This window comes from Barbatula barbatula, assembly GCF_947034865.1.
Source record: "Barbatula barbatula genome assembly, chromosome: 21".
Lineage (NCBI taxonomy): Eukaryota > Metazoa > Chordata > Actinopteri > Cypriniformes > Nemacheilidae > Barbatula > Barbatula barbatula.
In genome coordinates, this window is record NC_136784.1 from 3312756 (window position 1) to 3326435 (window position 13680).

Sequence of the window (13680 nt, forward strand, 5' to 3'; positions counted from 1 at the left end):
ATAATTCATAATTGTTCAAAAAAATTATAATGATAAGATATTTTAAAATTAAGTTTCTGACGTTACGCATACCTTAGCACCTGGTTTTCCTGTTGATCCTCGAGGGCCCCTCTGCCCTCTTGGACCCTAAAGAGATAAATGAAATCTTTATTATATGTTTTTTGTCCATTAAAAGATATAAAAGGTGAACTGATTGTAGCTTGAATAAAAGCCAATGATGGTGTTATTCAGGTTATATAATAAAAGTCAGATCTTTCATAGCCCAGATTATTTTAAGTTCATAGTTGTGTTTCATTTCAGTATCAACTTTATCCTAAATAATTGACTTTAAACAAGATTAAATAAATGAAAAGTATTCACTGTTGTATACTGTATGTAAAACTGGTCTCTGTTTATGATAAATGTCTGAGTTCATATAAAAATCTTCAATAACATTAGGTTAAGAAATTATAATGGAAACATTTGAGAGACTTAGGTGTATCTCTCAGAAGATCGAAGTAAACCTTTTGCTTGTGCTTTTTAGCCATTTGTGACAATACAGCAGGACTGAATCAAATAAGAGATTGAGGTGATCATTGAAAACCTTACCGTCGGCCCTCGCTGACCTCTTGGACCAGTTTTTCCAATCAAACCCTGAAAAGAAACCAACAAAAGTTTGACAAAATAGGAGCTGACAAAAAAGGGCCAGGTCCTTATGGTTGATGGTACAGATCCACTCAGCCCATGACAACTTGAAGGGTATAATATACTACTTGCCTTTTTCTAATGTAAACAAAGGCCTTATTTCATAGATGAATCTGTTATACAGACTATTTAGTCATACCTAAATATGGTATGGAAATTTCTATTTGTTATACAAGATTGATGTAAACAGATCAAAATCTCACCCTTGCTCCCTTCTCGCCATTTGCACCTGGGAATCCCGGGAAACCAAGGGAGCCCTAAAAACATCAATATTGCATTGATGAAAAACGCATAAAAAATTCGGCAAAAGACTTGCCTGCATATCACATGGAGTTTATTTATAGTAAAGTTTATTTTTACCTTGATTCCTTGTCTGCCAGGATATCCAGGCAGTCCAGGCACACCGAGTTTACCCTAAAAGGACAAAAGATAATATTTCTCCATATGCACTGAATGATTTCATGAAAATCATATTAAATCTTAAGAATGTTATATTAATTTGATGGTATCATACTGGGCATCCCTGTCAGTAACCAAAAAAAAAACATGAATCCAGACTATATTTAAAAACGTAATTAGCATCCATCTTTAATATATTGATATGCACCTTCTCTCCCACCAGGCCGAGAGGACCGATCTCACCAGGGGGGCCGACACGACCCTTCGGACCCTCAGGGCCGTCCTCTCCTCTAGGTCCTGATACTCCAACCTCACCCTATTCAAATAAAAATGTAATCTTACTGTAATGTAATGAAAACATTTATACATATATTCATGTTCAGTGTTTGAGTTACAGGCAAAAACCCTAAAGCTCATGGGAGTCCATACAGTGATGAAAAAAACATGCTAATGTAATATTTTGTATAAGATGTACCCTATCTCCTTTGACACCAAAGTCTCCTTTGATTCCAGGGAAACCATCCTCTCCCTAAAAAAATAATGCAAGTTATCATGACAAAATGACACCAAGCCTTTTGATCTGAAAATATGATAAATCCATATGAGTTATACTACTTGTTAATATAACAAAACCACTCACCTTCTCTCCCTTGTGGCCCTTAAGTCCACGGATACCTTGAGACCCCTATAAATGTGATAAAATGTTCTGCGTGTTATTCGACAGTCTTGTGGTCGTAAAGTTCCAGTTTTTGCATTGAATCTAATAATTATTTCACCTTTATTCCTCGAGGGCCAGGATACCCAATAGATCCTTGAGGACCATTTGGACCCTAAAAAACAAAAAAGGGCAACATAATAACACGGTGTAAATTTCAAGTCTTTCAGTCTGGATAAGGATTTGAACAGGCTGTCTGTCTATATATGATATAACATAACCTTCAAACAACAACCTTTAAACTATTTTAACTATAAAATATAATGGTATTATAATCAAAGCAGTGTTTCACCTATGCCATTGAATTACCTGATTTCCTTTGGTTCCAGAATGCCCTTCTTTTCCTGGATGACCCTAAAGGACAAAATAAAAGGGACATTCTTTATCCACAGGAAGTCTCATGTACATCACTGTTTAAACCAATGTATAGTTCTGGGTGGGAACAGGTAAAAAAACTGTCTTGCACTTACTGGAGGGCCATCAGCTCCGGGCATGCCCGGGAGACCTGGCTTTCCTGTGGGTCCCTATTAGAAAGCAGGAAATTACATCATTGTCATTTCAATGAGGCAATGACAATGGGATCAATTTAGACAAGTTAGAATATGATCAATAGTGCTTGATTTGTATTTAGTTAAGACATTCCTTTGAAAATGTCAGTACAAAAATGCTGAAAATGAACATTTTTGTATTCTGCAATTAACAAAATACTCACTTTCTCTCCTGGTGGCCCAAGAGCACCCTGAGGCCCTGACATTCCCTGTCGCATATAAAAAACATTAACATCAAATAATTAAACCTTTAAAAGTCCTCAAGAATATTAGCAATTTGTTAAGTTCACCTGTGTTCCTGGTGCCCCCTGCTGTCCTGGAGGACCTGGCTCGCCTTGTGGTCCCTAAAAACAAGAAGACAAAGAACATAGAGGGACGAATGAGAAGATATTATTTTCTTATTTCCATTCTGTTTTCATTTATTATCCACATATAAAAATTGTTGCATGATTAACTGACCAAGCTTCCTTTTGGGCCATGTGGACCATCATTTCCACGAACACCCTGAGAAGCAGATGAGGGAAAGAAACGTGTTGATATTCATGCACAGCCGTATCCTATATGTAGTTCCTATAGATAATATAAACAAATTAAAAGTTGAGAACTCAGTAAAAACTCACAGGAGGTCCAAGAAGTCCAGTAGGCCCTTTAGGCCCCAGCAAACCACGAGGGCCCTGTTGAATGAGAGAGAGAGAGAAACGGCCCATCAAAGACAAACATAAAAGGAAATCACAATAAACCGAGTCTTAAAGATTTAAATCAAAGAGATAAGCAGGCTGTCAGAATCATGTTCACGAGGCACTCACCGATTCACCTGGAAGACCTCTGGGTCCGACCTCTCCGTCATCGCCCTAAATATTGTCAAGGAAAGGTGGATGTCAGTGATGTCAAAAAAATAAAACACCAGGAAGACACATCCTGACATCTACATTAACATGTTCACTACAGCCACATTACTGTGACAGTCAAAAATTAAAACAAACAAGTACCCTCTCTCCGTCCTCTCCAGGGGGTCCTGGGAGTCCTATTCCTCCAGTGTTACCCTACAGAAAACAGTAAACAAAAAATGACTATACATTCGACAGCTCTGTTCTGCTTTCTAGATAGACAGATGTCATAAAGCAGCGTCGTATGCATTCTGGGATGCTCTTTTCAGCAAAGATGTACAGAATGATGCCTTAGATTTCACCCCATAGAAGATATGCATTGAAATGCTGTCTAGGTGAGCATCTCAAAGGGTTTTGGTTTATGTTTAACTGTAACAACAATGAAGCACTTACACGATAGCCCTTGTCACCAGGTAAACCGGGAAGGCCGTCAAAGCCACGGTCACCCTAATGTAAAGGACACACATACAAGAACTTGTAAATGATAGATGCATGTTTAAAACACTCCAGATCAACTGATGCCAAAAAAGCAATGAATGCAGATGTTTTAAACACGTACCTTAATTCCAGACTCTCCTGGCATCCCTCTGGCTCCATCAGCACCAGCACGACCCTGTTAGAAACATCATATATACAAAACAACTCGTGTTTTACATGCCACGGACATGAAAATATTATGTTGTAAACTACAGGATTTCCCGTAGAAGTCTGTGATAAACTGTAATATACTGTAGTTATATTTATAAAGTATATTACACTTTTGTATTCTATAGTAAAATAACTAACTTTAGTAGATCGATATGTACTGTAGTATATTTTAGTATGACTACAGCAAGATTTAGGACAGATTTAGATTTGCTCATGCAAAACCTGTCCCCATTATGCTAGGGTGCTCTGGGTGTTGTCAGGTCAGTGCTTGGTAGATATAAGTTGCTAAGGTGTTGCCAGAATTTTAGCTCTGGTTTTAAGCTTTAGCCAGCATCATTAATAACAGTCATAGACAACATCAACCAGGACTCACCCTTCGACCAGATCTGCCAGGAGGACCAGACAATCCATGAGGACCTCTGGGACCCTGGAAAACATAACAAGGCATGGTAAGTCTATCTAATAAATAACATGACACCGTGCACTTTCTGTTTGTCAGAACATCTCACGATTTTTGTTTCAAGGTAAAACCAAGTGCAAAACAAAACTAAGTTCAACACAAGGTCTTACCTGTGGACCAGGGTCCCCCCCTTCTCCCTTTAAGCCGGGACTTCCAGGCATTCCCTATTCAGATTTGAAGCAGAAATGACAAATAATTACAACAAAATCAACATTAGCTTGAGTGTAAAAATTGGGTTTTATCTGTGTTTGATTTTCTCACCACTGGTCCAGTACGGCCAGTGAAGCCCATTGGCCCAGATGGACCCTTCAGAGCCAACTAATTGGAAGAAAAAGCCATTAATTATGAATCAACATCTTCAAGTAAGGCTGGTAAGATATCTAATGTAAGATATCTAAAAATAATAATGAAGGGATTGCTACAGCTGCTACTAACCCGGGCCTGAGACAGAATGGCTTGTACTTGGGCTTCTTGTGCTGAGGCGCTGGGACCTTTTTCACCCCCACTCTGTCCAAAGCGGAACTACAGGAACAGAAAACAGGTTCATTTTAGCTTTCAAGGTGATTTTCCAAAGAATGGTAAAGTTCTAAATGTTGAAGATTGTTGCTCTCTTGTGTTTCTTAGTTGTGTTAACTTGACTGGATAAAGAAGATGAGGGGATACTAACAGGAAGCATGACAGAAGTTCCTGGGGGTCCAGCAACGCCGTCGGCTCCAGGTAGACCAGCCTTACCAGGAAGACCCTGTAGAAAAAACACTGTGACTGAGAAGGCTTCTTTGAAAAATGATTTTATCTTCAAAGGATAATATGAAGTTGACCCCCTAAAGGACTGTTTAAAGCAATCTAAAATATAAACACAGAAATCCGTCTAAAACGTTATGAAGACATACTCACCCTCTCACCAGGATCACCAACAGAACCAGGAGGGCCGCTAGGTCCTGAAGAGCCAGGGAGACCCTAATGCGGAAAGAAATAACACTATTTATGACATCATATACTTGAAATGTATAGTCCACATAAACGTAGCACAAATATAAATGATCAATGTAAATTTGATGCACGTACTGCTGGTCCTTCTGGTCCAGGTGGTCCTTCAATCAGCATGCCCTGTGATAACAATAACAATACAGAATTGAAACAGAGAAATAACATATTCAGGCTCATTCAACACACAACTTATTAATCTTTTCTATATTTTTTGTAAAGTCCCAAAATGTTCAAGTAGTAGACAATAGCGGAATTCTAGCACCCTCTGGTGGTCTGGAAGAAGTACGAATGCAGTGTTTTCTTTTGCTGCAGTTCTGTATATTTTCATAATTTGGAAAAAAAAGATGCTTACAGGTTCAAGGACAGCAGGCTCTCCCTTATCTCCTTTCTGGGCTCGAACAGAAGCCTGAGGAAAACAGATATGTAACCCAAACAGAGCCCAGTCAAAACCCGAAGAAACTGTTGAAAAGAGCTTTGAAACAATATTTATAGAGAAAGCTTCAAGGACATTGAAGCTTGGATTGAAACTGGCCACTGAGATGATTCTTTAAACCGAATGGACAAGAATCTTCCTTCTGCAATGGCACATTTTAACCACAGAAATTTGTCAGCCTTTGTTATTATTTGTTAGCAAGTAGGTCTATTCACTTCTTTAACAGATATTTCTGTGGTGTTTGCAATGTTTTATTGCAAAGATACTTACTGTAGATATTTTCTTTCTCAAAGGGTTCCTAATAATCTGCATTTGACCACATTTAATCTATAATTGTGTTTTTAACAACCTGCAATTCTTACAGAGTAATTTCTGTTTAAAGTGACATGAATTCAATGAATAATCAAGACTGTGGATCAGACTTGATGTTAAAAATAAGAAATATCAATTTGGCAAACCAGTGAAGCACTTTCTTCTATCACTGTGATGATACTGAGTCTTATTATATATACAATGAATTCGCACCACCCCCTTAAAGATCTAGGGAATATGGCCAAGCATTTTACACCCACCTGCATCGTAATCCTTTTTGTGGAAATACATATATGACACTTCCCATAATGCACTGGGACTCCTCATAAAGTACCGATAATGCCTTTAAATCATTATCTGAAATCAATCTAAACAAATCTAATCTTCATCATCTTAAATGTTTAACATACTTGAACTGAAATACAGAAGTGACTACTTTATTGTTTTATTTTTATATAGGCTATGCAGATCACTCACAGTACATAAATACATACAGACGAGTTGAAATCTCTTCCAGGAAGATGATATTCTTTTATCCTGACTCAACCAATACTGATAAATCATTATATGTAGATTTGCAGAAGAATCTTGAGTTGAGTTTCAATGGTGATACTTTTAAAAAACATCATTCGTTTCCAAAAAGAAATATGACTCTTCTGTGAAACACAAAAGAAGATATTTAGAAAAATGTGGTTTTGTGTCCATACATTTGAAATCAATAGGAGCCAACGTTTGGTTACCGACGTTCTTCAAAATATAATCTTTTGTGTTCTGCAGAAAAAGGAATGAGCGATTCTTAACATGTACATGTACCTTCCCAATGCTTCTGCAAGTGTTCCATATAAAGCTATAGCAAATTCAATTTGAGCTTTTTTCAAAGCTTGGAAGGGAATTTGCCGGAAAGCGTAGGGTTACTTACACCACCCTCTTCTGTCACAGCGGACAGGGCGGGTCCAAAGGTATCTTCCGCCTTGGTTTCAGAGATGGGCTCGTTGTAGTCCTTGTAGGAATAGTCATACTCCTTCATTCCAAAGTCGCTTGTTATGTACTCGTCAGTGAAGGGCTCGTCGGGCGTTTGAGGCACCCCTTCACCACCTGTCTTGGTCATGTCTAGATCCTCAGCTGGTAAAGGCTCATCAACCTGGGGCCATTGGAAGCAGAGGTGGGGTAGAGGTGGAGCGGATAGTGATTGAAGATGTGAGAAAAAGATGGATTTGTTGTGGATAGAGGAAAGTGGAGATAGAAACATGGAAAGGGCAGAGAGACAGAGAAATAAATCTTACCTGGCTTCAATACAGATAACAATTTCAATACAAATGTATCCAAATGTATTATTGCCATTGTCTTCAACTGCGTTTCTGATGAATACATTTTAAATCTTGTTGTTTTAAAAAACACGAGAGAACAGAATCACTCAGGTCTATGGCAACACACGTTCACCACTTCTAACTACTCTACTTGCATCTTACCATTGTATTGTTGACTTAACCTCTTACATCACACTTAAGGTCCATTGAGATTGTCCATTTCCAAACAACTTCTAAAACAAGTTATTTATACTTAAGTACTAACCTGACCAAGTCTAAATATAACCATCCAAACTTCTGTAGTTATTTGATCACTTACAGTCAAATTATTGTGTAATATATGAGGTTTGCTGGTCTGCTGGTCAGCAGTTCCTGATTCCTCAAAATATCTCACTTTCAAAAGCAGCTGTCTGGAAATGAACGCACGGTATTCATTCCCTATTCGTACCATTCAGTGTGATTCTTGTTTCTTAAGATTTCTGTTCTTATGTCAAGACGTGTTGATATAGGAACGAGGAGAAATCCTGAAGCAAGTTAAGTAAGACTCACAAAAGAATATGATCAACTAAATGCTTTGCATTCATTTTGTTTCACGCCACCGGTGGCTTCAGAGCTATTTTACGAAGTTGTTAAAGATGATTCCACCCCAAAAGAAAATTCTGTCATATTTATTCACCCTAGTGTCTTTCAAAACCTGTATATGATTATTTTTCTGTGAACTTCAAAATAATACATTTTGAGAAATCTCTGGTTTTGTGTCCATACAATGAAAGTCAATGGGGTCCAATGTTGTTTGGTTACCAACATTCTTCAAAATATCTTCTTTTGTGTTCTGCAGAAGAAAGTCATACAGGTTTATAATGACATGGGGGTGATTAAATGATGAAAGAATTTTCATTTTGGGGTAAACCATCCCTGTGAGGTAAGTATACCCAGGCTGGTCTCCCCTCCAGTGTAAAGATTTACGGTAATTATAAGAATCAAAATTTTCTTCTGGAATAATTCAGATCTTCGTCTAATGGGTGTGGTTTACCTTGTTACTGGTTTCCTCATATCCATTGAGCTCACTCTCTGGCTCTGGGCCCGCCTCTTCTTCTATCGGGTAATAATAATCAGGCTCTGTGGGGGTGGGGTCAACCTCTGAGTAAGCAGGATCTACATCCTGATTGGAGGAGGCCAAGATGTGGGTGGGGTTGAGGAGGTAAACAGATTTGAAGGGGAGAGATTGATTAGTATAGAACAAGCACAGGTCTTATGAATAAAGCAGAGAGAAGAGATCAATGCGATTTAGCCAAATCCCATTGCTCTCAAATCATAGTAAAATCAGGAAACCTTTGCAGCTGGATTTCAAAAATCTTGGCATCAAATATTACACAAAGAAATCTTATTCTGATCGCCAAGATTAGCTGTCCCAGTCAGATTTTACTTGGAAACGGATTTAGTTCAAAGAGCCACATGTCAAGGAAATCGGAAAGTTTGTACATTTTGAGGCCAAACTTAAGTTTGCAGTTGTTGATATTGGTGCCAATGAAATGACCATTGAAACACAACATAAACAAATAGTAAACAACTTTTTTGCCCATAGTTAAGGACAAATACATGAGAGATCGTGATAACAGAGCGCAGCCTCACAGTCAATATTTTTAGTGAGTCTGCATCTCTGTTTAATTTAAACATTATTAAAGGACAGCAACTTACAAACAACATATACAAGAAACTGAAAACAGAAAGTTTGAAGGAAGTCGTTGTGTCATGTGTAACATCGAACTCCAGACTTACATCAGCGGGACCCTTGAGTTTCTTATCTGACCACATTTGGAACATCTACTTTCTATGGTTTATTTTCAGGTTAGAGAACCGTAAAAAGAAATAAAATATAAGACAGAGAAGACTGTACAACTAGCCATGCAGTGATGACACAGTCTGTACCGCTTATCATATTCTTCTCATGATCGCTGGAGATCATTTGATATATGAAAGGGTGGAGGACATTCAGAGGGTCCGTATGTCACCAACCTCACAGCTGGTTCATGTTATGTTGATACCTTTGAGTATCATCATAAGATGCGAACCATCTAGGACAACATTCACAAAATTTCTCAAGGACGACCAATTCCAGATCAACCTCTACCGTGAGTCGCTTCATGAATGCAGTCTTGAACTACCAGGACGGTGAGGTTGGCGATACATCTCTGGACAGCCAACTCAGGCTTTTGATTTTGTACCTGTTGATAACCATTGGTTGTTTTCTTCTTGGGCGAAGAGATGGTCGTGCCACTCACAACAGCCTTGTCGAAGGGCGGGAAATTTTTGGACAGCGATTTGACGTTATTGACATCCCGGCCCCTGGGGTTCGAAGGAATGGGCAAATGTCCAGGTGTGGGTTTGACAACAGGCTTCTGAGGGATAAACACTTCTTTGACCTTCTCTACGACGGTTTTGGTCACTTTCGTCTTTGTTTGGGCTGGATTTGCATTCTTCTCTTTGGCTTTGACAGTCGCAGCTTTAGCCTCGCTGGTCCCAGTTTTGGTCACTGTGGTCTTTTTGATTGTTTCTGACTTCTTTGCTATTGTTACTTTGCTTACTGCTGCTTTTTCGGTCTTTACAATTTTCGCACCGTTGGCATTTGCATTTTTGTTTGCAACTGTTTTGCCATTACCATTAGCTGTCTTCCCATTGCCATTATTATTAGCTTTAGCCTTAGCTTCTCCATTGACTTTACCATTACCATTAGCTTTAGCACCACCGTTCACTTTTCCATTGTTGTTGGCTTTCTTTTGGTTGCCATTCTTTGGAGCTGGTGTTGCCTTCGGTTTGGGTGCCGATTTGGTAGGTTTGATTTTGGAAAGCAAGATTTGCACTGGAGTGGGTTTGGCCTTGGCGGGTTTGGCAGATGGGGTGGGCTTTGTCGCAGTAGGCTTGGCTTTAGCTGATTTAGCTGAAGCAGGTTTCTCTTTTGTGGATTTGGGACCAGCAGTGAGTTTGGTTGAGGCTTTGCTAGCCTTTTTGTCCTATTTGTTGAATATAGTTTTTATTTACATATGTTGTGGAAAGGAGAGTGAATTGGAAAGGACAGACAGTGGGTAGATGGGAATGACAGCAGTGGGGATGGACAGAAAAACAAGAGAGAGATAAACAGGTTGGTGTTTGACAGTCAATTAATCAATTAAGAATGAGATCTTACTGGCATTACTGGATACAGCAAAATGTTAATTCAGATTGAATCGTTCATAACTATACAATGAGATTCAGTTCTATATCTTCTATTGCTAAAAAAGACACTGTTTTTTCCAGTAATGCCATTCTCCACATTAAAAAGCAGCATGTTGTGCACATGGGGACATGATGCTATGGGACACTGGGGGAAAATATCTTTCAGTAAAGCATCTGCAAGTAAAACTGATGCATGGCTGGTCCAACGGCACAGAGAGAGAGAAGTACAGAAAAAATCAAATAGAAGCAGTGAGAAAAGCATGTTAATCATACGGTAGTGATGTCAGACCATTGTAAATGCCTTCACAATGTACCAGTACGTCAATGCATAAAAAACATAAACAATATTAGAATAAACAACACACATAAAAAATTACAATTACCAATATTCATTCTAATATGATTGTTTACATATAATCATTGTGAAGGTTTTGTGTGCATGCATGGTCTTAACTACCGGGCAAGCAGAAAATAAAACTGAGAATAAAACAGATTCTGAAAATGATTGAGGATTAATGATATTTACATTCAAACACAAACTAGTCTTTTAAACATTGCAGTAAGCAAACGAACTGAAGCCATGACTGTCTACAGCGTAGAAAAGAGGACACCAAAAATAATTCACAATACAATGTTACCAAAGTAAAAGTAAACCTAATTTAGAACAAAGAAGTGAAGAGATGAATATAAACGAACACATGGACACAGACGGCTTGTGGTACGTTATAACAGATCAGAGAGACACAAGACACAAGAGAAATTGTGTAACTTACACAACATGTGAAATGTAGAACCATGCAATAAATGTAAGAATAATACAAAGCTAAATAAAAGCAGTTGCCATGCGATTGTGATACAAATAAAGCTACCTGAACTATTAAGAATGACCACATTTACATGAATAACTTAAGGAGTTCATAAATTGAATGTTGTTTTTTATATTAATGCTTGAAATAGCTTATGGAACTTGATCTGAGGATGAAGCACATGTAAATGTGGCCAGTGAAAAACTTAAATTGTATTCCCAAAATAAATGTACTCATTTTAAAGTGCTAAAACTAGTTGTTAGGTATTAAAATGTCTTTCTCCAGAGCTGTTGGATTAACACAGTGGGGCCATGATATCTGAGTGTGCGTGTGAGATGTGCCTCCAGTGCCCCTTCAAAGTCCACATACACACAGCATGTATTGATCAACACAAACATTCTGACACTGTGCAAATACAGATATATGACAACAGACAACATACAGATGACAAACAACATCCGTATAGTGTAATAGGTATGATGTGACGAAGTGACATACGGGACGGGGCGTACAGGAAGAGGTGGGGCAGTAAACATGAAACGAGAGGATGAATTTATTCAATTACAGAGACAGGTATGTTTACATTTTCTGCGTCTAAGTATGACGTCACACAATCATGACGTCACATTTAACGCCCGTTTTTTCAGCACCTGCAGGGCATCACTTTATCTATATTTATCAGTTTTTCAAGTTTGCTTCTAAGTAATTCAGCCTAAATCGCTTTCTTGTTTCTTTGTAAAAATGTCATCTTCATCCTCTCTTTTCTGTTTTAATACTTAAATTGTCCCTCTTTACCTGGTTAGTGAGGGTCTTGGTCGCGATGGAGGGAGGGGCTTGTGTAGTTTCTTCATGATAATAGGGGTATTCATAATCATCCTGCTCTTCATCAAAGTATCGAGAGACATGATGGGAATGGAGAGAGAGAGGGTGAGAGAGAGAGGGGAATGCTGGAGAGAGAATGTGAGTGACAGTTAAGAGGACATAGCAAATGACAAAAGTGAACAAAGAAGCCCTAAGAAAGTGAGAATTTACTAGGGAACAATAGGAAGAGAGGAGAGAAGAACGAAGTATATATATAGAGTTAGATGTTGGAGAACTAAGGTTTCAGCAAAGCCAAGATTAAAGCATGACATTTTTCATTTGCTCATTTGTTCATCAGACTCATGGGTTTGAGTAACATGCTGATGTTACTGCATTTCTACAAAACACATTGAGAACTTTAATGAACCAGACAACAAATGTATTCAGAGACCACAAGAGTATTTACTTAGCTTTTCATAAACCAGGAAAATTAGATAAATCAACTTTTGTGGCTTTTTAGTCCACGTCTAGTCATTTTAAGGCCATCAGATCTGATGTTGACAAATAAATATTTAGCAAATATAGGCATATACAACATTTCCAGTCCTTCTCTTATGGATCTCATGAAAGCTAGAATAAATGTACAAGCGCTGAGGGGGAAAGACAGCTGACTCAAACACAGCTTGTGTTTGGACAGAAACCTTTGATGGCACAAAAGAGCCGTGGATGTATGAAAATGTTTTGCGAGGGTGTGATGATGAGGGGCTCTAGATATGTCAAATATAATACTAATACATTTTAGGAAAAAAATGAGTTTTGACATTACAAAAACAATTTTTTTTTTCTTATTCTGATGTGCGATTTATTCATGAGGTCAAACAGAGTCAAATATAGAGCAAATTATGGTTATGTTCTCATTTTTGCATAAGCACAGACTCTGAGATTTGCTGGATGCCTTGCGAAGCATTCAATGTAACCTACCCACAATGCATCTGCTATATATAAAACTACACCTGTATCTCAAAACAGGACACTAAGATCATCTCACCTATTGAGAAATAGGGTGGGAAGATATGTTGTGGTACTCACGTAGCTGTTGGGGTCCTGGGACTGAACCTTGGGCAGCGGGGAGTCACAGTCAGGGCTGTAGTGCTCACAGAAGTCATAAGCAGCCTGAGGGTTGGATGCGATCAGCAGTTGTTGGATCTCACCCTACGAAAAAAACCAGATTAGATAATCATCTTAATACATCTTTCCATTAGGGGTTTCTATAAGTGAACAACTTGTGTAGTTGTTGCACCAGCTATAGCAGACCTGGAAGACCTCCTCGTCCAGCAGACGGGCCCCAAAAACAGTGATGCCCTTGGTGTCCAAGACTGGGCTGTTGCTACGGGGCAGAGATTTGGTTATACGATTCTTACAGTCCAGGATTAGGGTAATGTTCTTCTTCTGGACGGAAATAGCAATACGGTGCCACCTA

At 38.5% G+C, this 13680-nt stretch overlaps 1 protein-coding gene across 1 annotated transcript in view; it reads right to left on the minus strand.

Moving 5' to 3' along the window:
* The window catches only part of col11a2 (collagen, type XI, alpha 2), a 30594-nt gene that overhangs the window by 10043 nt on the left and 6871 nt on the right, over window positions 1-13680 (minus strand). The window contains exons 4-34 of the mRNA XM_079484718.1: window positions 13515-13677; window positions 13290-13412; window positions 12195-12293; window positions 8414-8542; window positions 6993-7214; window positions 5681-5734; window positions 5407-5448; window positions 5236-5298; window positions 5009-5083; window positions 4777-4863; window positions 4603-4659; window positions 4452-4505; window positions 4255-4308; window positions 3793-3846; window positions 3627-3680; window positions 3336-3389; window positions 3153-3197; window positions 2967-3020; window positions 2806-2850; window positions 2637-2690; window positions 2511-2555; window positions 2269-2322; window positions 2108-2152; window positions 1860-1913; window positions 1724-1768; window positions 1559-1612; window positions 1292-1399; window positions 1045-1098; window positions 888-941; window positions 589-633; window positions 73-126 (exon numbers count right to left, since the gene is read on the minus strand). Coding sequence (XP_079340844.1) covers window positions 73-126; window positions 589-633; window positions 888-941; window positions 1045-1098; window positions 1292-1399; window positions 1559-1612; window positions 1724-1768; window positions 1860-1913; window positions 2108-2152; window positions 2269-2322; window positions 2511-2555; window positions 2637-2690; window positions 2806-2850; window positions 2967-3020; window positions 3153-3197; window positions 3336-3389; window positions 3627-3680; window positions 3793-3846; window positions 4255-4308; window positions 4452-4505; window positions 4603-4659; window positions 4777-4863; window positions 5009-5083; window positions 5236-5298; window positions 5407-5448; window positions 5681-5734; window positions 6993-7214; window positions 8414-8542; window positions 12195-12293; window positions 13290-13412; window positions 13515-13677 — 2194 coding nt within the window. The remainder of the gene's footprint in view (window positions 1-72; window positions 127-588; window positions 634-887; window positions 942-1044; window positions 1099-1291; window positions 1400-1558; window positions 1613-1723; window positions 1769-1859; window positions 1914-2107; window positions 2153-2268; window positions 2323-2510; window positions 2556-2636; window positions 2691-2805; window positions 2851-2966; window positions 3021-3152; window positions 3198-3335; window positions 3390-3626; window positions 3681-3792; window positions 3847-4254; window positions 4309-4451; window positions 4506-4602; window positions 4660-4776; window positions 4864-5008; window positions 5084-5235; window positions 5299-5406; window positions 5449-5680; window positions 5735-6992; window positions 7215-8413; window positions 8543-12194; window positions 12294-13289; window positions 13413-13514; window positions 13678-13680) is intronic.